Raw genomic sequence first — 24,724 nt, forward strand, 5'->3', positions numbered from 1 at the left:
TTTCTAGTGATAAATCAAAAATAGAAATGATCAGCCCTACTCTCCCTTTTTTTTTTTCTGGGGATATTGAGAACCAGAAGAGTTAACTGACCAACCCAGGCCTCACATGGAAACAGTAGTACAGCCAGTCCAAGGACCTGGGTCTGGGGCTTTCTCCATCATGCATATCCCCATTTGAAGTAGCACTAAAGTACCATTTAGTGTACTTTTTGTAATAATTTGCTTTTTAGCACATCATCTAAGATGTGCTACTTAAAACTTAATTCCCCTTTAGAATGATTTGTGATATGCCTCCTTCATTCTCTCAATTTTAATTTTACAAGCTAGTTTTATTACAAGCTCACAAGTTTAGGTAGAAGGATGTTCTCTTTTAGAATCTGTGTTCTTCCTCCAGCAACTTCATCAGAGCTCAGGAGGAGATAACAAATCAAACATTGAGAATTGAAGTTGATTTATTCTCATGTATGATTTGATTAAAGCATCAATGAGCTAATTAATATTTTTATCTAAAAATATTTTGTAATTGTGCCCTAATTTTGCCCAAGGTTGAGACTCTAGAATACTGGAGATAATTATTTTCAGACAGTAGCAGCTAGTGGAATGGGATGGAGCACTTTGCAAACAATATAATATCAATGGTTTCTTATTACAATGCCCCAGGTATGTTATTAGCTTGATACAAAAGTACTTGTGGTTTTGGACCATGAATTTTAAATCATTATAACTAGGCTCAAACACATCTTTATTAATCAAAATAGGAACCATTACAATCAACACATTTTTGCCAACAAGAAATGTTTGTTTATTCCTGTAGTGTAAAAATCCATGCTTTGGGATTTGACAAACTCTTGGAAAGCATTTTCTGCATCCTTCTGATTGTGAAAATGTTTTCCCTGTGAAAAGTTGTCGAGATGCTTGAATAAGTGGTAATGGGTTGGCGAGAGGTCAGGTGAATGTGGTGGATGAGACAAAACTTCATAGCCCAAGTTGTTCAACTTTTGAAGTGGTTTTGCAACGTGCCATCAGGCGTTGTCATGGAGAATTGTGCCCTTTCTGTTGACTAATGCCAGCTGCAGACATTGCAGTTTTCCATGCATCTTATCGATTTGCTGAGCATACTTCTCAGATATAATGTTTCACCAGGGTTCAGAAAGCTGTAGTGGATCTCACCGGCAGCAGACCACCAAACAGTGACCATTACCGTTTTTTTGGTGCAAATATGGCTTTGGGAAGTGCTTTGGAGGTTCTTCTCAGTCCATCCACTGAGCTGGTCATCGCTTGTTGTCATATAAAAGCCACTTTTTGTCGCACGTCACAATCCGAGAAATGGTTCATATTATTGTGTAGAATAAGAGAGGAAGACATTTCAAAATGACGATTTTTTTGATGTTCACTCAGCTCACGAGGCACCCACTTAGCCAGTTTTTTCACCTTTTCAACTTGCTTCAAATGTAAAATGACCATAGAATGATCAACGTTGAGTTCTGTGGCAACTTCTAATGTAGTTGTAAGAGGATCAGTGTTGATGATTGGTCTCAATTGGTCGTTACCAACTTGCCAAGGCTGGCCACTAAGCTCCTCATGTTTAAGACTCTTGTCTCCTTTGCAAAACTTATTCTTTTTATTTTTTTTAAGACAAGAGTCTCACTTTGTCACCAGATTGGAGAGCTGTGACATGATCTCGGCTCACTGCAACCTCCGCTTCCCAGGTTCAAGGGATTCTCCTGCCTCAGTCTCCTGAGTAGCTGGGACTACAGCCATGCACCACCATGCCCAGCTAATTTTTGTATTTTTGGTAGAGACGGGGTTTCACCATGTTGGCCAGGATAGTCTTGATCTCTTGACGTCATGATCCACCCACCTCTGCCCCACAAAGTGCTGGGATTACAGGCGTGAGCCCCTGCGCCTTGCCACAAAGCTGCTTGAATCACGACTGCACTGTATGTTTGTTAGCAGTTCCTGGGCCAAATGTGTTGTTGATGTTGTAGGTTGTCTCGGCTACTTTACCACCCATTTTGAACTCAAATAAGAAAATCACTTGAATTTGCTTTCTGTCTAACATCATCATTTTCTTAGTCTGAAATCAACATAAAATAAACAGCAAGTAGTAATTCATTAGGAAAAAAATTAAGAAAGCGAGAAATACCCATTAAAATTATATGTAACATAACCACATTTAAAAATGTATTCCAATATCAAACAGCAAATTCCAGCAATGCAAAAACCACAGTTACCTTTGTACTCACCTAATAATTAATCTTAGATTGATTCGTTTATTTATTAAGTGAACATTTATTGAGTGCCACCTGCTTCCATGCCCTCATTGAGATCGTATCTAGTGGAGTTATCAAACAATAAACAAGCAAATAAAATAATTAAGACATGATAAATAGTGGAAAAGAAACAAGGTGATATAATAAATAAGGATGGCCAACTTTGTGTGGGATGGTTAGGAAAAGACCTCTCAAGGGGACATTTATGCAGATTCCTGAAGGTAAGAATGAACGAAGCGTGGAGATAGCTCAGGAAAGAGCATTGCAGGCAGAGGAAACTGCAAGTGTAAAAACCCCGATATGGGAACGGGCCACTGTTCCTGTCTGTTAACTGAGAATGTTAATTCTTCCTGCCTACTACTCATAGGAGCCCTATGGTGATATCCATGAATTTAAATACAAAATGACTTAATTGGGGTTAGAGCTGTATAATAGGCAGTGAAGGAGAAATTGGGGTCTTTTTCTCTACTTCTAGGAAGAAAAAATTATTGGGGGATATGAGAGAAAACACACAAGAAAACGTTCAGAGATCTCTTTCTTGCCTTCTGTATCTTGATTTAGGGATCTGTATCAAAGACCATATTGTATGGTACTAGTTATCAGTGTGGGAATTCACAGAAGGCAAAGATCTTGGCCTGGAGTCTTGGCCTGGACTTGACTTTACCCTTAAAGAATAAGTAAATTTGGACCAGCCAAAAGGAGGCGGAAGAGAGTGATTTTAAATGAGAGAATGTGTAAATAAAGTTGCTAAGATGGACTAAATATGAATGAGTACTTAAGACAATGAAGACTCAAAAGCTGGAGCTGGAGGCAGAGCCAGACGGAAGGAAAATAATTGAAGGGTCTGATTCATAAAGGTGGTTGAACAGTCGGTAGAGCAGATTTGACCTGATGTTAGACAACAGAGGAAGTCATGATCATTTCTTGAACAAGAAAATTGTATGGTAAAAAGAGAAAGTTGGTAATACAAATACAGATTAATGGAAATGAGGAAAAATTATTAATGAAAATAAGGGAACAAGCAGGCTAGATAGGAGGACCTTCTTTTTTTTAATCATACATTTCATTGTACCTGGCAATGAGAACATAGCCTATGCTCCTATTAGAGAATGAACTGCATACAAGACATTTCAGATGAGTTAACAATGATACTTGGTGACTGAAGCGGTCAGTAAATCAAAAATCAAAATGCCTGCTCACTTGAGTCCAAGGGACTGACCAGAAAGTAATGTCAGTGATAGAGCTGGGGAAGTTTGCCCAGGATATTAAAAGATTAATTCCATGTTGGACATGTTAAGTTTCAGAAGATAACAAGACACCCAAATTGTGATGGGTGTACACAGGTAGAAGTACTGCACTAGAGCTAAAATAGAAAGTTGAATTTGAGAATGCAAATAGGTGATGAGAACTGAGGCCTTAGCTCTTGAGAGTACATGCACATGATTAAGAATGTGTCTATATTGGGGAGGAGGCAAGGAAGCAGGTGGGGAGTAAATAACACACATATACGCACAGAGAGAGAGAGAATGAGAGAGGAGTCTGTATAAGTAGAAGGTACCAAAGCAACAGTTGGATAAAAGCCAGCTTCTTGAGGAAATACCATTATCATTATCACCATAAAAACTACAACTACCTGTTAGTGATTACTATGTGTCTTAAAGTCTTTAAATATAATAACTTATTATTTTTTTCCACAGCCTTTAAAAAGTAAATGCTGTTGTTATCTGCATTGTACAGATGAGGAAGCTTAGGATAGAGAAATTAGGCAAGTTGTACAAGATTGCCCAGTTTGGAGAAGTGGAGCTGAGATTCAAGCACAGGCATTGTGCTTCAAAGCCTGAGCTCTCAACTCCTGTGCCGTATGGTTATACCCAACTTCGTGTTTTAATTACATGATTTGACTTGATCTTATGTAAGTTTCTCGAAAAGGAGTTCATTAACAGTTTTTAGAAGTTGGGCAGAAACCAGAAAGTCAACAGATGGCTGGGCAGTGATTGGATAAATCCTTATAGCAGAAGACAACATGAAATTTCTCTAGGGTAAGGCAGGGAAAGGGAAAGAAGAATATACCCTTTGCTCTACTTTTTTTCCTCCTCTCCATACACTACAAGTTATTGATACAGGAAATTATCCTCTTTGACAAGAGTTACAATAATTTGTGGGGAAAATGACACCTCTATTTTTTAGCATTTTCTATATACTACAAATGTGTTTCTTTATTTGTATACAAGGAATATCAGTTTATCTAAATTGACTGTCAACCAAAGTCATTTCTTTCTTGACTTCCACTACTAAATGAGAGTTAGATTCCAAAAGATCTATGGTATGCATAAGGAAAATTTTAAATTAAAAAATAATTTTTTTTAAGATCCCAAAAGATACGGTTTTGGAAGTAGCCTCAACATTGGTATTACTGGATTACCTTCAGTCTGGGAGCCCAGGTGCCTGGATGTCTTAGTGGAGAGGCTCAGAACTTAGGGCGGGAGTTAGACACTGAAGCCCTTCCCTCTGGGGAGAAGCCACACATGACTTCTTTGTCGATTGCTTTAGTGAATGCTTCCCAGTGGCTGACAGAGAACTTAGCTTCTATTTTCCATCCTCTTCAGGGCTCCTCCAGCCTCTCTCACTTCTTCCTTGTTTGAGGAGGAAGTGGTACACTTCCAGTCCTCCATGCTGAGTCATACAGCTTAAAGGACGGGACTAGGCACCTGGTTGGTGCCACAACTGTAGCAGGCCTTTCTTCAGTAAATAAAATGGTGCTTTTCTTTGGACCTAAAACTGAGGATGGATCTCATCTAATTAATCTTCCTAAAACACAGTTCTGCACAGTAGAATTGGCAGATCAAAAACTTTCATTATTTTTCCATTGTAACCAGAATAAAAGTTTTAGCCTCACATTTGTGTCCCTCCCTGTTTTGGCCTGAGCTGTGGATGCCTGACCTCATTTACCAGTATCCCCTTTTTTCAGGCCAACTACCCAATTCCCTGTTTATTCTGTAGGGCCCCATTTGCCTTCTTCTGTGGGGAGGAGGCCGATCCCTCAGGGATTCCCTCTTTACTTTCCAATCTTCGCTCCGGTCTGTGGTATTATCGGCCCCAGTTCAATGCTGCATGCACTTCTCATCTAAATGCTGTCTCCAGCATACAGCCTCACTGAACTCACCTGAATGTCTCACTGAACTCAGTATTTTATCTCCAGCTCTCATTTTATCTGTGTTCTAGGTATTTATGTGCATATAATTATCTTCCCTACTAAACTAAGCAGAATCCGTACCTAATTTAACTTAGTATTTTTTATATCACTTACACTTAACATCAGAGAAAGTTAAAGCTGCAAGGGCTGAGAAGACACATAGACCTGTGATAATGTCTTTTTAAAACTTCTCCTTTCTCTGTGCTCTAGTAAATAATAGTGCTGAAGGTGGGATAGACCAGACCTCCTGGTTCTCAGTCTTATCCTCCAACAACAGTGGTTCTCCCACTGGCTGGCACGTTGAAATCACCTGGCATCGCCTGTGATGCTTTTAAAATCCTGATCCAGAAGCTTACAACCAAAGAAATTAGAATCTCAAGAGTAAGACGTTCACCTCAGTAGCATCCAAATCTCCCCACGATTCTAATGAGCAACCAAGATTGGGAATAAATATCCCCCAGTGTGATGGCCCCTGGACCATTGTTACTTTACTGGGTAATTCTGTTAATTTGGTAAACTTTTTGTCAGATATTAAGGTAGAAAATATCAAAGTAGAAAAGTGGTAACTGTTAGATAATAGTGTAATACGTCTTGTTTTTCTTGCAACAGTAGCTTACAGTTAACTGTTTAACCTTTCAGATTTTTCGAAAGAAAGCAGTGGAACTTGGGGTAAAATTACTACCTGCATTTCATACTCCCTCTGGAATACCTTGGGCATTGCTGAATATGAAAAGGTAAAACTCTTCATTTTCAACAACATGTTTTAAGTTGAAATATTCAAGATTGTTGCTTAATAGGTATACATTAGATAGATAATTACTTGTATGATGCTGGTGACAAACAGACTCCACTGGGAGACTTGAGATTTGTCTTTTCGTTGGCAGCTATTAGCTTTCCAGTGTTCCATAGCCTCAGATGTGTCCCCACTGTGGGATGGCATGACCTCAACAGAGTCATTCAGGCCAGACAGGATTGGAGGTTTTCACTGTTTCATAGTGACATTGCATCAGTGATACTCTCTGTCTCCATAAATACCAAAAGAATCCCATTATCTTTTAAGTTGTCATCAAAGCATTTCAATTCCAAAGAAGCAAATTCCTAAGAACCTTTATTTCAGTTGAGCTACTGGTCAGAAGTATGGCAGAGATACAATATTTGGCCTAATCAGATCCCCCATAAAAGGAGCTGGTATAATGGAGACTGGGAGCACCTGCGGTTACCCAGTCCCCAGTTGTAAGAAGGGAAGGCAGCTAATGCACTCACTCAGATCAATCCAACCTTCTCATCTTCTTTGGTGGAGAACCGTAATATGCCAAGTTCTTGAGAACGTGGCTCCAGTTGGAAAACACACACACACAGACACACAATATCCAGGCTGAACAGACTTTCTGGTATTCTCTGATGTTTTGAAGTTAAACTGAATGAAATTGAGCAACCATTTTGCAGCTGATAAAAATAATTTCTTGTTGGCAACATGCATGAATTTCTAATTATAAATTGTATCCACTCTCAATCCCAGTTACTAAATCCGAGTGACTTACCCAAATTCGCACAATAAGCACTGGCAAAATTAATAGTATCAGTTCACTAAAATTCCCCATTCCTTTGCCCGATCAAGTACACTCCTTGAATCAGCTGTACTTCAAGGTGTGAGGATGATTTATCATCTTAAAAGGTTTCCTGTAGGGGAAGAAGTGACGTTTCATATTTATCTACAATATTACTTTTCAGGATGTGCTGTTGGTGTCACTTGTACATATATACTGTTCTGCGAATCACTTTATTTCACAGTATGGGCCAAGGTATAGGGAACAGCTGGCCTATAGCTGCTTTCTTAGTTTTGGAAGGCTGTCACCAGCAAAAATTTCAAAGGAAGGGGGAAACATATATCTGGCAAAATCATATTTTTTAATTACCTTCTCAGAATAAGAGAATGTAGAAAGCTACCCAGGAGAAGAAAAAAGGGGGGCTTAAAGATGCTTTTTAGACTAGCTGTGTATTCATTGTTGACTGACTTTGAAACTCTTGGCAAGAATTACCACTGGAGAGATACTGAATGTGCTGGCTGTAATATCATAATTCTGCTTTTCCCTCTCAATTTTGAAAATAGTTTTGAATGTGTCTCTTTGTCAACATCTATATGTTAACAGCAGTGTAAACTTACTGGTATTATCTGTTCACATTCCTCTGGTATTCTGGTTATTGCCTAAAGATAATTGGTTTCTTTACCTTTTCTTTGTCAAAACTAAGCATTTATTTGAGTCTCTGCTGTGATAAGGATTTCTTACTAAGTCCTGGGAAGAGTTTCTACTTCTCTTCACTTTATTCAAGAAGATAACAGACATGTTCTTTCCCTCAGGGGACTCACAGGCTGGTTGGTAAAGCGGAATATATGTTTTCTGTGTTACACACTCACACATGGAATTGACAAACTTAAGGTGGGCCAAGGAGAGATAATAAGTACTCACCAGGTTGAATTTAAAGCAAGCAGCATTTTGAATTGGGGAGATTTATGTATTTGGAGACAAAACATCAGTAAATCAAGTTGTATTTCAGTATTTGTGCAAGCTGAATATATGTAGAGAAACTAAATAATTCACTCATATACTACATTAGGAACTCTATTCCAAAAACTGTTCGGAAAAAAATATTTTTAAATTGTCTTTTCTACCACATCTATTATAAATTCTTAATTCAGTAAGAATTCTTAATAAATTCTGAAATTGTGATTTAATAGAAAGTACTCATTTGATAACCTAGATGCTATACACAGTTCCTCACTAGACTAACATGTTTCCTTCACCAATACAATCATAGAATGAGGATGCATAAGTTACATACGTCCACTAAAAGAAAACCATTGCCTTTCTAGTATTAGGTTTTGGCAGAACTCAATTTCTCTAATGTGAAAATGTCCAAGTTTGGTGTCTGTTCTTGTTATTACTATTAGAAGTCTATGCTTTTTTTTCTCCAGCCTTAAGCAGGAAAAATTACCTCTGTGATTTGTAAAATCAGGCATTTCACCATTACTGTATTTCCAAAGGTAATTCAAGTCTAGGTAGAGTAGACTTAGATTTGGGGTTTTTTTTTTTTTTTTTTTTTTTTTTTTTGAGACGGAGTCTGGCTATCACCCAAGCTGGAGTGCAGTGGCCGGATCTCAGCTCACCGCAAGCTCCGCCTCCGAGGTTCACGCCATTCTCCTGCCTCAGCCTCCCGAGTAGCTGGGACTACAGGCGCCCGCCACGTCGCCCGGCTAGTTTTTTGTATTTTTTAGTAGAGACGGGGTTTCACCGTGTTAGCCAGGATGGTCTCGATCTCCTGACCTCGTGATCCGCCCGTCTCGGCCTCCCAAAGTGCTGGGATTACAGGCTTGAGCCACCGCGCCCGGCAGATTTGGGGTTTTTTAAAGTGTGTTCTTAAAGTAGTATAGTTAATGTTCCCATTATTCATTTCTATCACAGGGCATACAGTCTGGGCATTCCTCATAATTATTCTGTCTTTCTTGATAAATGAGTTAGTTTTAGCTATACACTGTTTTATCACTTCTCTGTGTGGATTTTTCTGACGCCTGCTTGGTGTTACATTAAGTTACTAGAGCTGTCTACAGTGTGTGCTTTTATTGCACACCATCAAGGCATAGGTAGGAAATGACTGATCTTCATTCAGACTCTCATTAGCAGTGAGGTGATGAATGAGGCACAACCCCTCTCCTGTTTTATTTTCTGCTTTGTAAAGCTTTATTTACTGACTCTTCTAATTATCTGATGAAAATACATACAATGTCGTTAGTTACATTACAGTTTATATTATAATTAAATTGCAGATTGCTCTACTTTAACTGAAATAGAGCTGTAATAGTACGTAGCTGCCTGTCTTCTAATAGTGAAAGAGTATCCTAGGGAAGCATGTAATGTGTGTATTTTAAGAAAAGGTGATAGCCCCTTTGTTGGGTTTATTAATACTTTGGTGATATAAAATGTTTAAATATTACATTATAGTTGGTTAATTTTAATAAACACAAACTATGAAAGATGGTCTAATAGGTTAAATATTGTTAAAGCATTTTCCTGTATCTCCCTATGTTTTTACTTGACAGTTAAAGCATAAATTTCTGCATTATTAAATTTGCTAACAGTTTTTTAAAGTTCCTGGTTTCAGATTTGAAAGAAGTGTATTATATTTTCAAATGAAGCAGAATACAATTCCATACTTTCATGTAATAGGAATAATATGAAAATATCAGTAAACAAATTTTCTGAACATAAGCAGATCAAATTGATTTAATGGTGCTAGTATTCTATGAGGCAAAAATATTGCTTAATTATCCTAAGAATGTTCTGTAGCAGTGATATAAGCCTGAGTATAAAATCAGAGCTCCATCTTACACTTTATGTTTTATTTATATACTTTATGGATCTCTTAAGAATTCAGAGACAAGTTTAGCAACTGTAGAAAAGTTTTTTAAAAAGAAGTTACAGTCTTTCCAAGTATTTTAAGTTAACCTTCTTTATGGTTTCTTTTTCTTTCCCCAGTTGGAATTTTTTAAAATATTGGGTTTCCCACTTCCCTCTTTTATCTATTTTAATTCATTTGGCCATTTGTAGTCTTCTGGAAATAGTAATCAACAATACTTTAAGATTTTAATAGTGATATGTACAGTTATTGATGTCAAACATTAGACTATTATTACCATAGTTAAAGCTGCTATTAGCAGTCTGTCTCTGGAAAATTCACTTAACTATCTGGGTTTATCTTTTCATAAGTTAAAACTAAAATAATAGCAATAATAATACCTGTCTTGACCTCGTAAGGGCTTTTATGGAAATCTGTTTAGTTAATGTGCAGAAGGAGGTTAAACCTTGCAGAGTCCAATGAAATAGATGGACATTGAAATTTTTCCTAATTTATGGTTCTGCTCTCAATATTTCATTATGAAAGAGTATATATGAATATGGTATATGATAAAATAGTATATTTCTAGAACTGACTGACTTGGTTCTGATGTCCTTCTATGGTAGGATTTCATTTTTAAGCCATTAGTGCTCCTGGCCTGTTCAAGCTCGAGTTGTATTTTTCTCTGGCAGAAAAGAGATGGTAGAACCAATTGGATGTGTGGAGAGAATGTCTCAATGTGGTTTATGTAGGATAGTGGTGGCTCCATGCTCAAGCTTTTATTATTTTTTAAATTATTTGGGATCCAGCCTATAGCATCAAAACTAAATTTGCTCCCTAAACTTATATTTATTCGTGAACTATGTACTAGGAACTGGAACTGTTCAGCCAGTTAGGTTTTAAAAGGATGTGAGGCAATACAGGGTTCTGTGCTTATCCCAAGTCTTACATGCTAGCTAGTGCCTAATTAATGTGGTGCAAACCCAGTCTATGAAAGAGAGAGAGAGAGAGAGAGAGAGAGTGTGTGTGTGTGTGTGTGTGTGTGTGTGTGTGTGTGTGTGTCTGCTATAGATAGCCACATAGCCCTGTTTCCTAGTTTTTGGACTGTTCTGCTAAGGGTCTAACTGTTCTGGTTGCTTTATATCAATGATTCTCAATTTTCCCATGCCCTAGAATAACTGGGATTCTAACATACATACACACACACACACATACATACATACATACATACATACATACATACATACATTTAATTGCTGCCTTCATCTTTCCCCTTCCCCCAGTCTGTTTCAATTGATTTGGGGATAAAATCCTGGCATTTTTTTAAAAACCTCCCAGGACCTTCTAATACTCAGCTAGGGTCAGGAATCCAGCATTTATATGCTGAGGATAGCTTTATTTCTCATCTCAGTTGCATTTGAAAACGTTGGGTTGAAAACGTTTCCCTATTCACTGATGGTCAATTTAATTATTGAAATTTTAAAATCCTAGAAAATTACTTGAAAATACCCAGCTTTAATAGAACAGTGCTTCTCAAACTTCAGAATATATAAGAATTGCCAGGAGAGATCATTAAAACATATATTGCTGGATCATAAACAGAGAGTCTGATTCTGTAGGTGTTTAGTAAGGTTTGATAATTTGCTTTTCTAACCAGATTCCAGCTGATAGGGAAGCTACTGCTGCTGCTGCTGCTGCTGCTCACCCAAGGACCACACTTTGAGAACCATTGTAATAAGAAATGACTGAGCCATCAGAGGCATGTAGTTAAATCTCAGAGCTGTTCAGTGAGGCAGCCAGGGCCACTGTTGGGGAAGCAGGAGTGGGGCCTGTGTTCTGTTTCTGTCATTAGTTTACTTTCATTAATAGTTACACAAAGTTTCCACTTAACTCTAAGCAGTTTGTTGCTTCTTCTGGAAAGCAGCCAATTCCAAGCAGTAATTACCCAAACAGAGTTTGCATGTCCTTTTTCCCCTTGTACTTTTTGTTTTTCAATCCAGTGAGACTGGAAAACAAACTTCGGAGTTTTTAGCATAGAGGGGAAAAAAACGCATTTTTAATTAGAAACTTCTGGGTTACTGTTTAAAAGTAAAGCTATTTCCATAGAGTCACACTTGTAGCTTCAGGCAAAGTGGCCTTACTATAAACAACTGGTAACCTGGCCCTGTACCTAAGGGTATTGCAAAGAATGAAGCAGAATCAGGGGTTACCCTCCCACCAGATGAACAGGGGGGAATAGAGATCTCTTCTGTGATCATTTAGTCCTCTCACCGAACTTTGGATCACTACAGCTCTGCCAGGCACTCAGTACCTTGAGCAAACTAAGGACATTTATTTATTGCAAGTGGACAGTTAAGGATAGCAACACTTAATTTAAATGTACTTTGTGTATAACCCCCTTTATGGAGACATTAGGGACAAGCAAGTCTGAGCAAAGGATGCTTTGATGTTCTTAGTCATGCATTGTGAGGCAGTAGGAATGTGAAGAACCTCAGGATGCCTGAACGGTTTCCTTTCTTCCCACCTCTCTGGTCATAATTGAAGTTAACACTCAGGTAAATGGGTTTTTTAAGTGTGTTTTATTCTCTGGGAGCAGACGATATCTGCCTCTGAATACAGGCTGTAGCGGTCCTCATTTCTTCTGCACTCCACCCTCCCTCCTTTTCCATGAATTTCCATCTACTCAGGCTCCTGCTGTGTTTCTGATAGGGCAAGAGCAGAAAATTGACATGAATGGAATGACCAGGTTCATGTTTTACTCAACAGTAAATTAGATATTTTAAAATATTTTTCGATACTTTCAGAAGGTTCTATGTTTTAAGTGTAAATTTTAGCATATGAATAATTAAAGTGCAGAAATTTAACAAAGGTGATATGTCGAGAATTTAGAGGCAGTTTATCCGGAGAGTTGCTTAAATCCCTTTTTAAATGACTTGTGATATGTGGGAAGTCTGTTATGAGGGCTTCCTCACCCTTCAATTTTGGGCAAATAGAATCTTGGTTCAAAGCAGATGGCACTGGATTGTTAAATATGACCACGACTTTTCCCATAGCGTCTACCACAGTTTAAGCAGTTAACTCACCAGGAAAATTTCATGTAAGGACAATTATAGTTATTTTAATGCAACAATTTCAAAGTGGCTTTCATCTCAAGTTTTTCAAATGCACAGAACTAGTGTTTTACAGATTCAGCTTTGTTCACTCTGTTCACACAATTGGTTGCGAATCAGCCTCAGCAATTTGAAATTTATGCTGTGTACAGAACTTAGATTGGGAACAAGTCAGAACACATAAATTCATATACCTCCCTCACAAGCTAGCAATGGAATAATCTTTTCAAGGAATTGACTTCCTCAGGTTTTCAATGACCCAGAAATCAATTTTCCTGTGATTAATCTCAAGGCTGGGCTTATGTTGTTATTGTGGGACAAACCTTTCAAATATCTAATTAATAAAGTTTAATTTAAAAATTTGTGAAATCGTTTGAATACATGGTCGAAAATCAGCCCAGGTATCAAGGCACTTTATCAGCCCTCATAATTGTTAATCATTGTAAATATTCCACTAACTACATTGAATCTTTGGGAATTGGAAGGTCAATATAAAATATTTAGGCTACAGCCAATAGTTTTAAAGGCCTCAGAGTCTCCATGGATACATTAACTACTCCATGTTTCCTGCTTGTGTAGTAGTAGTTATAGTTGATCTGTTCTGAAAAATGGGATGAACAATAATTAATTGCAGTTCTTTTTATTAACTAGAGAAAAAAGTGATGGAGCAATACTGAGAATTAATTGCAATTTACAAATCTGGAAATTAATGTGCAGCTGGGCATAAGTACAGGCAGTACAATTTGGTGATTTAGCAATCATGACAAATTATCTTCATCTATAAGATGGAGAGTTGTTAGGATTCCTTTATTCATCTTTTAATAATAGACCCAGTTTCAGGAAGACTTTATGTGAATGCTCATGTTGCCCTTTTATCCTGAAAGTGTGAGTTGGAGTTTAACATTATTAATTAAATCTTGCTTTCCCTCTTTGTCATGTCATGCTATAGTTCTTATGGAATGCTTGTACAAAACAGTGATTACTGGTAATTGACCTGCATATATTGAATAATCTTAAGATGCTACTGAGAGTTTAATGTACCTTGTAAATTGAGAGGCTTCCAATTAAGTCATGTTCTTAAGATAATCACTTTCAAAACTAATCAAGTAATAGGACATTAGTAAAGCTCTTATTGACTTAATTGTGACAAATTAATAAACAGACCCTGTGTAATTACTATAGTGGCTTTATCAGTGAACAGTTTTTCAAAATTTCAGCATAAATTTTAAGGTGGGTATCATTTCAAATAGCTGTGTTCAAATACATTATACAAGTAGTTTGAATTTGTATGTGTTTCTTTCTTTTTAAACATGATTACATTTGTTTATTTCAAAAGTCAATCTACTTGCTAAGCCCTTAGAGCATATAATTTTACAAGTGGTCTTCCATATGCCATGGACAAAACAATTACATGTTCTTATGTGTTCTCTCATCTCTACTTTTTTATGTGCTATGTCCTTGGTGCTATCTCTCCACTGAGAGCTATAGAATATCTTGTCTTGCTCTTTCTTTGTTTTTCTTTCTTTCTCAAAAGCTTTTTGGGGACAAAGTCAGCATAGTGCCTTTTTATACCTGGTAGACATTCTGCAATGGACATTGAAAAATGAATAAATTATGAATTACAGATTTGCCATAACTTAAATATCTGACAGTGCCAATTCCTATAACTGTGCTGACTGTTTAAGAAAAATCAGCAGAAAAGAAAAGGCAGTAGAAAGAGCAGGGATGTAAGTCTTGCTTCTATCACTTTAAGAGTAATGTGACAGTTATATGTATTTGCCTAGGTCCATCTAACTGTGTGTATTTAAAGTGCTGTGCTTTATTGAATATTACTCTATCTTTTTAAGTGCAATCACGTATCTTTTTTAATTTAAAAAAATGTAGCATGCTACCCAGCCATTAGTCAACATACCTTGTTTAAGCATTGGTTTTCTCACTTGTTAAAGTAGGACTAATAAGTAGTATCAGTTTTACAAAGATCACATTTATGACAGGACCTAGAAATTTGAGGAGCAGAGCAATATTTTACGCCCAAAGGAATAGATCATTATGGAATTCCAGGACCTCATACAGGTGGCTGCCAGCATAGTGCCCATCCAGATTTCCTGAAATCATTAAGGGACCATCCACACTATGTTTGATTTAGACCTTAGCAAGGAAGAATGGATTTTGAGGTAAAGAATTGCGTGTATGTGTGTGTGTGTGTGTGTGAGATGTATACACATATCTGTAGTTCTAACAATCCTCCATGTATTCATTTTATAATGTACAGTCTTCTGCAAACAAGGAAGCATTATAGAGTCCTAATAGTAATTGTCGTCATCTGGGACAACAAAGAGAAGTATACAGTGAAACTACCCAGCTAAAGAATGATTATTTTTCAATTATTGCAATACCCCAAAATGAAACTAGAATAAGGACTAAAGTTGTGGTGATTTCCTTAATTATGAAATATTATGAAGACCTTAAATTTAACACCGAAAAGTTAATGTCACACTATAATAAATGCAGTCCTTTTATCGATTTATTTATGTATAATTACAATATCTAGTTGCATGATGGTGTAGGAATTGCATCCCACAAATATATCAGGACCATAAACCAGTGGTCTTTAAACTGTTTTGATTGCTCTCTAACATTAAAATATTTTTGTGCATTCACCTCAAAACATGTATTCTTATTTATAAATTATATGTACATGTACCACTGTACTGATATGTTCACTTTGATGCATTCAAAAAGTAAAATTGTAAAATGATAATATATAGATGACGAGATAAAGTCTTTATAAATTACTGAGAATGGATGAAAAGTTTTAGTGAGAGCAGTGTGAGATACTGATATTTTTAGTGAATACATTCATTCTTAAAATTCCAGTTTAACACTTGTGGTATAGTGAGTGATTCAGAAGTCTGTGTTGCTTATTTCAAAACTTGGTTTTAACATCTGTCCCACATGATGAAAAGACATAAAGTGGTGTTGATGAAAGAAGTATGGTATTGGCTGACATTCCTAAAACATGTTTATTTCAAATCCCATCTTCTAGCTATGCAAAGAATTTTCTTAAAATTCTGCTAGCAAATGTCTTTCCTGATATCATCATACATTCTTGCAAATTAATAGAAAAATAGGTGCTGTGTGTAATTTTAATATATAAATACAGGCATACCCAGGAGGTATTGTGTGTTTGTTTCCAGACCACCACAATAAAGCAACTATGGCAATAAAAGCGAGTCACACAAATGTTTTGGTTTCCCAGTGCAAATAGAAGTTATGTTTCCACCATACTGTAATTCATTAAGTGTACAATAGCATTATGTCTAAGAAGAACAATGAATATATTTTCATTTAAAAATATTTTGTTGCTAAAAAAATGCTAACAATCATCTGAGCCTTCAGCAAATAGTAATCTTGTTGTTGGTGGAGGGTCTTGCCTCGATGCTGATGGCCGCTCATTGACAATGCACCTGGTCACCCAAAAGCTCGGATGGAGACGTACAAGATATTAATGTTTTCATGCCTGCTAACATAATGTCCGTTCTGCAACTCATGGATCGAGGAGTAATTTTGAGCTGGCTTTGGTGGCTCACGCCTGTAATCCTGGCAATGATAAGGGTAGTGGTTGCTGAAGGTTGGGATGACTATGGCAATTTCTTTAAATAAGACAACTGCAAAGTTTATTTTGTTGTGGTTTTTGAGACAAAGTCTCACTCTGTTACCCAGGCTGAAGTGCAGTGGCACAGTCATGGCTCACTGCAGCCTCAACCTCCCAGGCTCAAGCAGTCCTCCTACCTCAGCCTCCAAAGAAGCTGGGATATCAGCACGTGCCACCATGCCTGGCTAATTAAAAAAAAAAAAAATGTAGAAATGGGATCTCACTATCTTGCCCAGGCTGGTCACAAACTCCTGGGTTCAAGCAGTCCTCCCATCTCAGCCTCCCAAAGTTCAGGGATTACAGGTGTGAGCCACCACCACACCTAGCGAACAATGAAGTTTACTGCTTTAATTCTTCCCTTCATGAAAGATTTTTCTGTAACATGTAATACTCTTTGATGGCATTTTCCTCACAGTAAAACTTCTTTCCAGTTTGGAGTCAGTCCTCTCAAACCCTGCTACTGCTTTATCACTGTGTTTATGTAATATTCTTAATCCTTTGTTGTCATTTCAACAGTGTGCACAGCATCTTCACCAGATCCCATCTCAATAAACCATTTTCTTTACTCATCCATAAGAAGCAACTCCTCATCCATGAAAGTTTTATGATGAGATGGTAGCAATTCAGTCATGTCTTCAGGCCCCACTTCTAATTCTAGTTCTCTTGCTATTTTACCACATCTGCAGTTACATCTTCCACTGAAGTCTTGAACCCCTCAAAGTCATCCAGGAGGGTTAGAATCAACTTCTTCCAAACTACGTTAATGTTGATTTTTTTACTTCCTCCCATAATTTACAAATGTTCTTAATAGCATTTATAATGGCAAATCTTTTCCAGAAGGCTTTCAATTTGCTTTGCCTAGATCCATCAGAGGAATCACAATCATAACCTTATGAAATGTACTTTTTAAATAATAATACTTGAAAGTCAAAATTACTTTTTTTTTTTTTTTTTGAGACAAAGTCTCGCTTTGTCACCCAGGCTGGAGTTCAGTGGCACCATCTTGGCTCACTGCAACCTCCGCCTCTCAGGTGTAAGCCATTCTCCTGCCTCAACCTCTCGAGTAACTGGGATTATAGGACCCCACAACTCTACTGGCTGATTTCTGTGTTTTTAATAGAGATGGGGTTTTACCATGTTGGCTAGGAAGTCAGGAGTTCAAGACCAGCAAGTGATCCACCTGCCTCAGCCTCCCTAAGTGCCGGGATTACAGGCGTGAGCCACCACACCCATCTCAGAATTACTCCTTGATCCATGAATTGCAGAACGGACATTATGTTAGCAGGCATGAAAACATTGATCTCCTTGTACGTCTCCATCAGAGCTTTTGGGTGACCAGGTACATTGTCAATGAGCAGTAATACTTGCAAAAGAATCTTTTTGTCTGAGCAGTAGGTCTCAACAGTGGGCTTTAAATATTCAGTAAGCCATGTTATAAACAGATGTCCTGTCAAGCAGGCTTTTTTCTTCCATGTGTAGAGCTCAGACAGAATAGATTTAGCATAATTCTTTTTTTTTTTTTTTTTTTTTTTGAGATGGAGTCTTGCTCTATCAGCCAGGCTGGAGTGCAGTGGTGCAACCTCAGCTTACTGCAACCTCTGCCTCCCTGGTTCAAGCAATTCTCCTCACTCAGCCTTCTGAGTAGCTGGGATTACAGGAACACACCACCACCGCCTTAATTTTTTGTATTTTTAGTTGAGATGGAGTCTTGCTCTATCAGCCAGGCTGGAGTGCAGTGGTGCAACCTCAGCTTACTGCAACCTCCGCCTCCCTGGTTCAAGCAATTCTCCTCACTCAGCCTTCTGAGTAGCTGGGATTACAGGAACACACCACCACCGCCGGTTAATTTTTTGTATTTTTAGTAGAGACGGGGTTTTGCCATGTTGGCCAGGGTGGTCTCAAACTCCTGACCTCAAGTGATCCGCCAACCTCGGCCTCCCAAAGTGCTGAAATTACAGGCGTGAGCCATTACACCTAGCCAGATTTAGTATAATTCCTAAGGGCCCTAGGATTTCTGGAATCGTAGAGTCACCAGCTGTATTTAGCCCCTAGCAGGAAAGTCAGCCTGTCCTTTGAAGCTTTGAAGCCAGTCAGTGATTTCTCCTCTCTAACTGTGAGATTCCTAGATGGCATCTTCTTCCAATAGAAGGCTGTTTCATCTACATTGAAAATCTGTTAGTGTGGCCACTACCTTCATCAATAATCTTAGCCAAGTCTGCTGCGCTTCTAGCATCTGCTGCTTCACTTTGCCCTTTTATGTTACAGAGACAGCGCCTTCTCTTCACCCTCATGAACCATCCTCTGCTAGCTTCAAACTTCTGTTCAGATTCTTCACTTCTGTCAGTCTTCATAGAATTAAAGAGAGTTAGGGCCTTACTCTGGAGTAGGTTTTGGCTTAAGAGAATGTTGTGGCTGGTGTGATCTTCTATCCACGCCACCTAAAACTTTCTTCCATATAGCCATAAGGCTGTTTTGCTTTCTTACATTCATGGTTTCACTGGAACTTTTAATCTCCTTTAACTGTTTGGTACAACAGGCATAGCTTTTGTTCTGTTTTCACTTTTGATATGCCTTCTTCACTAAACTTAATCCTTTCTAGGCTTTTGATTCAAGGTGAGAGGCATGCGATTCTCACTTTCATGTGAACACTTGGAGTCCATTGTTGGGTTATTGGCCTGATTCCAATATTGTAGTTTCTCAAGGAATGGAAGGTCCTGAGGAGAGGGAGAGAAATGAGAAACAGCTGGTCAGTGGAGCAACTCAGAACACATGCTTATAAATTAAGTTCATCATTTTATATGGGTTGGTGGCACCCTAAAATACATTTAGAATTGTACCATCTGATCACAAATCACCATAATAGATATCATAATAATGACAAAGTCTGTAATAATCCAAGAATTCCCAGAAGTTGACAGAGACACAACGTGAGCATAGGCTGTTAGAAAAATGGCACCAATAGACTTGACACAGCGTTGCCACAGATCTTCAATGTGTAAAAAACACAATATCTGTGAAGTGCAGTAAAGCAAAGTGCAATAAAATGAGATATGCCTGTATATAAACTTTTTAAATGTATAGTTTTTAATATATAGAATTATGTGACTGGGTGCGGTGACTCATGCCTGTCATCTCAGTACTTCGTGAGGCCGAGGCAAAAGGATTGCTTGAGCCTGGGAGGTCAACAGCGGCCTAGGCAACAAAGCAAGACCTCGTCTCTACAAAAAGTTAAAAAAATTAGCTGGGCATGGTGGCACATGCCTGTAGCCTCAGCTAATCGGGAGGCTGAGGTGGGAGGATTGCTTGAGTCCAGGAGGTCGAGGCTGCAGTGAGCCATGATTGTAACACTGCACTCCAGCCTAAGTGACAGAGTGAGACCCTGTCTCTCAAAAAAAAAAAAATTATTGTTTATTTTATATACATACATGCACACACATACAAACACAGTTTTTAAAAATGAGTTCAGAAACGCCTGAAACTTTGCCTCTGAAAGATTTTAAAACAAGGTAGAAAACCTCAATTTTTAAGTTAAATACAAAGATAATTTTAAAGGTGAACCACTTTCACAAATATTTTCATTAAATTTAGTTTCAAAGTAATCTTTTCTTAGAATGAGTTTCTTTCAAAATGCAGATTTGTTCTATTCTTGTTAAATTGTCACCTCCTTTATCTTGAAGTGGGCGATCAAGTGTGTTGTTTTCTTCTTTTCACATTATCTGGTAGGAAGCATACTTGCTGACAACCACTTGTCAGAGAAGAAACCATCGGCAAATGTGGGGACACCTTTCTATTTTGTGAAATGGCAACTTTTGATTAAATGCTTTGCCTCAAGACAATCCAAAAATCTGTTTGGTACAGATATTATTGTGGTCACTGTGCAGCTCTTTACAAAGTATTGTGATAATATAATAATTCTACTGTGCAAAGGTTTTGGATTTTAAAATTAATTGCATTGGTTGCACTCATAATCCACAATCCATCAAAAGCCTCTGAAAGCTGTAGAACAGTGAGGGTCCCATTGCCAACTTCTGATTGTGGAGTCTCTACAAGAATCTCTGGTATCTCTTGTGTGTCACCTTTCACAGAAGCACCAAGGAACGGGAGCAGTGTATGTCTGAAGATTTATGAAAGCCTTTTTTCTTGCTTTTAGATTTAAGAATTAGCAGCTTTGATAGTTTCCTCTTGTACCCTGTTGCTTATTGCACTCTAATTAAGAGTCTTGCATTTGGCTTCAAAGGCTGCTGCCATAAACAATAACTATCTAAATGTCATTTACCTTTAAACCCAGACCAATTCCTTATCATCTGACAGTTTATAATGGGCATATTGTCTCATTACATTAAGTGGACTTTGATCCTCTTCAGATTACTCTTGAGAATATTTTTTAAACTGGCTTAAAGGAAAGTTCTAAATTATTTTTAACTGGATGTAACTATTACAAGACTAAATTTGCGGCACACTCTTTTATTTGTATTAATTTTCTCCACTTTAAAGTAGGCCAAACTGTGTTCTTGTGCCCAGATTGGTTATTGATTAGATAAAGAGCTTGTCTTAGGTGGTTTTCATGTGAAGACGCTTGGAAAGTACTTAAACACATTACTCTCTAATATTGGTTGGGTAAGCAGTAACATGGTGGAGGATGGCAGTCTGTACTACAAGAGTGATAAATGAACAACATATTTGGTACTAGTTTCCAAAATTTTTGCTAGATTCAAAGGGATTCAACTTATAGAATTCACTAATCTGAGTTTCTGAGTCTTATGAGCAAGAAAGTGATAATTTCATATTATGTTTGATAAAGAAGTTTCAGAAAATGGAATTTGTAGTGTAAGCATAAGCACTATATAGAGTAATCCTTAAGAATTATGAATTTGCTTTTCAAATTTTTCTAAAGAAGGGAAAATAGGTCCCTTTTCAAACTAAAGATGTTACAATATACAGTATTGTGTTGATTCTAAAAGAAAAGAGAGTAAAGGAGAAGAGGTGGGAGTCAGGAAAATTATGAATTTATAAGCTACAGGCAGCCAGATAAGCTAATAGTAGTGCCTTATGCTTCTGTAATTTTCTGTAGTCTATAACAGATTTCCAAATACACACACACACATGTATGTATAAAGTCTCATTAATTTGATCTAAGCTGGTACAAGCATGAATATACAATTTTATAATTTGAATTTCCTTTTGAAGTAGTTTGGAACTATTGGAACTGAAAGAAATAATTTAAACTTCCCAATACTCAGGGCAAAGGCAGGGAAGATAAAATTATCTTAGTATTTTATTGGCATTGTAAGCTATCACTTGTTGGCATTGTAGGCTATCACTCTATTTGTCTATTTGTAGTATATTGATCATTAAGTAGTTCCAATGTTATTTTAAAAAGTTTTCCATGGGTCAGGTTGAATTCTGCATACCTACCAGAACTATATTTCATCAGTAATCCTAGGGTTTGAGATACACAACCACCTTTCATTAAGCTTATTCTCACTATTTAAAGATAAAAAATAAATGTAAAGTTCAAAATCTTTCTCTAAAGAGTTAAAAGTGGCAACTATATACATAGCACCTTTCTTACCTGGATGTGAAAGCTATGATTATAGAACCTGGATTCTTTTAAACATCTTTTGTTGGAACTGATTTTCCTTCCTTTATGCCATCTTTTTGACTCCGCTACTCATCTGTCTTCTCCCCATCTTTGTGATCATGTGATCGAATGTGAAACTATATTCAGCGAGAGCCTCAGTGGTGAGAGTGAAAGGCTTTCCCTCCAGTCCAGGGGCTTCATCCTTCCTTCAGTGCCTTGGCCAGGCCCTCAGGGAATGAGACCTTTGGTCTTCCCTCCACCTTATCCTGCCTCCTCAAGCCTCCGGCCTTGGAGAGGCTTCTCTAGATGAAAGCTCCTCAGTAATTGTATTAGTCTGTTCTCACACTGCTATGAAGAAAAACCCAAGACTGGGGAATTTATAAAGGAAAGAGATTTAATTGACTCACAGTTCTGCATTGCTGGGGAGGCCTCGGGAAACTTACCATCATGGTGGAAGACAAAGAAGTAACAGGCACCTTCTTCACAGGGTGGCAGGATGGAGTGAGTGGCAGCAGGGGAAATGCCAGATGCTTATAAAACCATCAGATCTCATGAGACGCACTCACTGTCAGGAGAACAGCATGGGGGAAACTGCCCCGTGATCCAGTGACCTCCACCTGGATCCACCCTTGAGACGTGGGGATTATGGGGATTGTAATTGAAGATTCATTGTCTCAAAACGTATTAGCACTCTGCTCTTCATACTTTTTCCCTTTAATCAAGAATCTTTAATAGTTTTCCAAAAGCTTCAGGGCTTTTCTTTAAGTAGGCACTGCACTCCGTAACCCCATGTTCATCCACATGTAGCCCCTTTGAAGGACTTCACCTCAAACAAAACCCTGCTATTTTTAAAGGTTCAGTTGTATCATCTCATCTGTAGAAGATGTCATCATCTCTTTCTGTCATCCTTGTCCCTTCCCCACCTTGGAAAAGTAATCACCACCTCCTTCTCATAACACTTGGTTTCCCATTGCCAGTATAAGCTATACCATGGAGTTGAGGGACTCCACAAAGTTCTATTAGTACATAACTGTGTTGAAGGCATGAAAATGAAAGCTCTTAGAAGAATTAAAAAGTAATATGTTCACTTGGGATTTTTTTCCCCCTAAAATAAAAAAATGTTCATTATTCAGGAAATACCAGGTGAACACACTTCTCCTAGATCCTGGACCCAGGTGCAGGGGATAACTGGTAAACATTTTCTAGGTGACTCTCACAGAGTTTACAGTCTAGGGGAGAGACAGACATTAGTTAATCACAAAAGCATTTCGAATTGCAGGACCTGAAGAAGTCATTTTTGAGCTGAAATCAAGGGGATTTATAGACAAGAGCTAGGAGAAGAGAAGAGAGTGGATGGTCCAGGCAGCGGAGCATGTGGAGTGTCAAATCTCTGTATTGAAAAGGAGCAGGACAAGGCCATGAGGCTGAAGTATGGCAAAGCTGCCTGGGGCAGAGAGCAGCAGGCTGGAGAGCAAACACAGGCAGGCTCTGTGGCAGGGTCTCAGGTTTGTCTTGGCATCAGTGGGAAGCACTCAAGGTCCTGAGAAGGACATCGTTGTGTTTGTGTTTAGCTGATTGAGGTTCACTGCTCATCCCTGTCTCAAGAGCCATGAAGCATTATGACCAAATCGTGCCAGCTATCAGGAGCAATCGTTTTAGATTGTCATGTTTTACCTCTTTGATATTTGTTTACCTTTTCCCAAAAACACAAGCCTGCAAACGCAAGTTCCTAGCTGGATAGGCCCTTGAAATGTTGGGTACAGTATTAAACTCTGGTTGGTCTCCTGGAATTGGTTTCACCATCAAATAGTAAAGATTTCATTTGACATTATCTGTCATCAGATCGTTTCACTAGAGACTACTACCAAAAGAAAGGCCTCACTTGTGCGAAAGAGCATGTATTTGACACAGCTAGCAAGTTTGTATTTTTTAGTTCTGTTAACTTGTTTCAGATAGTCAAAAATAACTTTAAAAAAAGAATCATTTAATTTGAAGAAGAGAATGTCATGTAAAATGGATTCAGGTTCACAATTGCTACAACTTAGAATGAGTCTAGTCACCAAAAAACTACAGTCAGAACATGCAGATATATGTACATATCTTTATCTGTTTATTTTCTTTATTTTTAAAACGGAGAAGAGGGGATTGCCTGAATTGAAAACATGACAGAGGAATTAGCACTATAGGAAACCAAGAGGAAGGTTCATGAAAGATGAAACATTCTGTGCTAGTATTGTTAAAGTATTTACACTCAGAGGACATAAGTGGGTGCCATTGATTTTCAGTCAAAAGTGCTTGCAACTCCACTGCATTTATGAAATGTATACCTACATATTTAAGCTAACATAACAATTTATAGATAAGTAATATTTCCCAAATTGCATTACCCAGAATATTATGTCCATGAAATATTAATAGATGGTCTATGAAAACAGCTCTATAGATAAATAAGTTTGTCAACACTGGATTTAAAAGGTTTCATTACTGTAAATTTCTCAGAACTATTAACTGGCTAATGTG

At 37.8% G+C, this 24,724-nt stretch overlaps 1 protein-coding gene across 1 annotated transcript in view; it reads left to right on the plus strand.

The window, feature by feature from the left end:
• Positions 1 to 24,724, plus strand: part of MAN1A1 (mannosidase, alpha, class 1A, member 1) — a 166,967-nt gene that overhangs the window by 93,661 nt on the left and 48,582 nt on the right. Inside the window, exon 6 of the mRNA XM_011942954.1 lies at positions 6,106 to 6,200. Within this exon, the coding sequence (XP_011798344.1) occupies positions 6,106 to 6,200 (95 nt within the window). The remainder of the gene's footprint in view (positions 1 to 6,105; positions 6,201 to 24,724) is intronic.

The sequence above is a fragment of the Colobus angolensis genome, unplaced genomic scaffold, assembly GCF_000951035.1.
Source record: "Colobus angolensis palliatus isolate OR3802 unplaced genomic scaffold, Cang.pa_1.0 Scaffold213, whole genome shotgun sequence".
In the NCBI taxonomy this organism is placed as follows: domain Eukaryota; kingdom Metazoa; phylum Chordata; class Mammalia; order Primates; family Cercopithecidae; genus Colobus; species Colobus angolensis.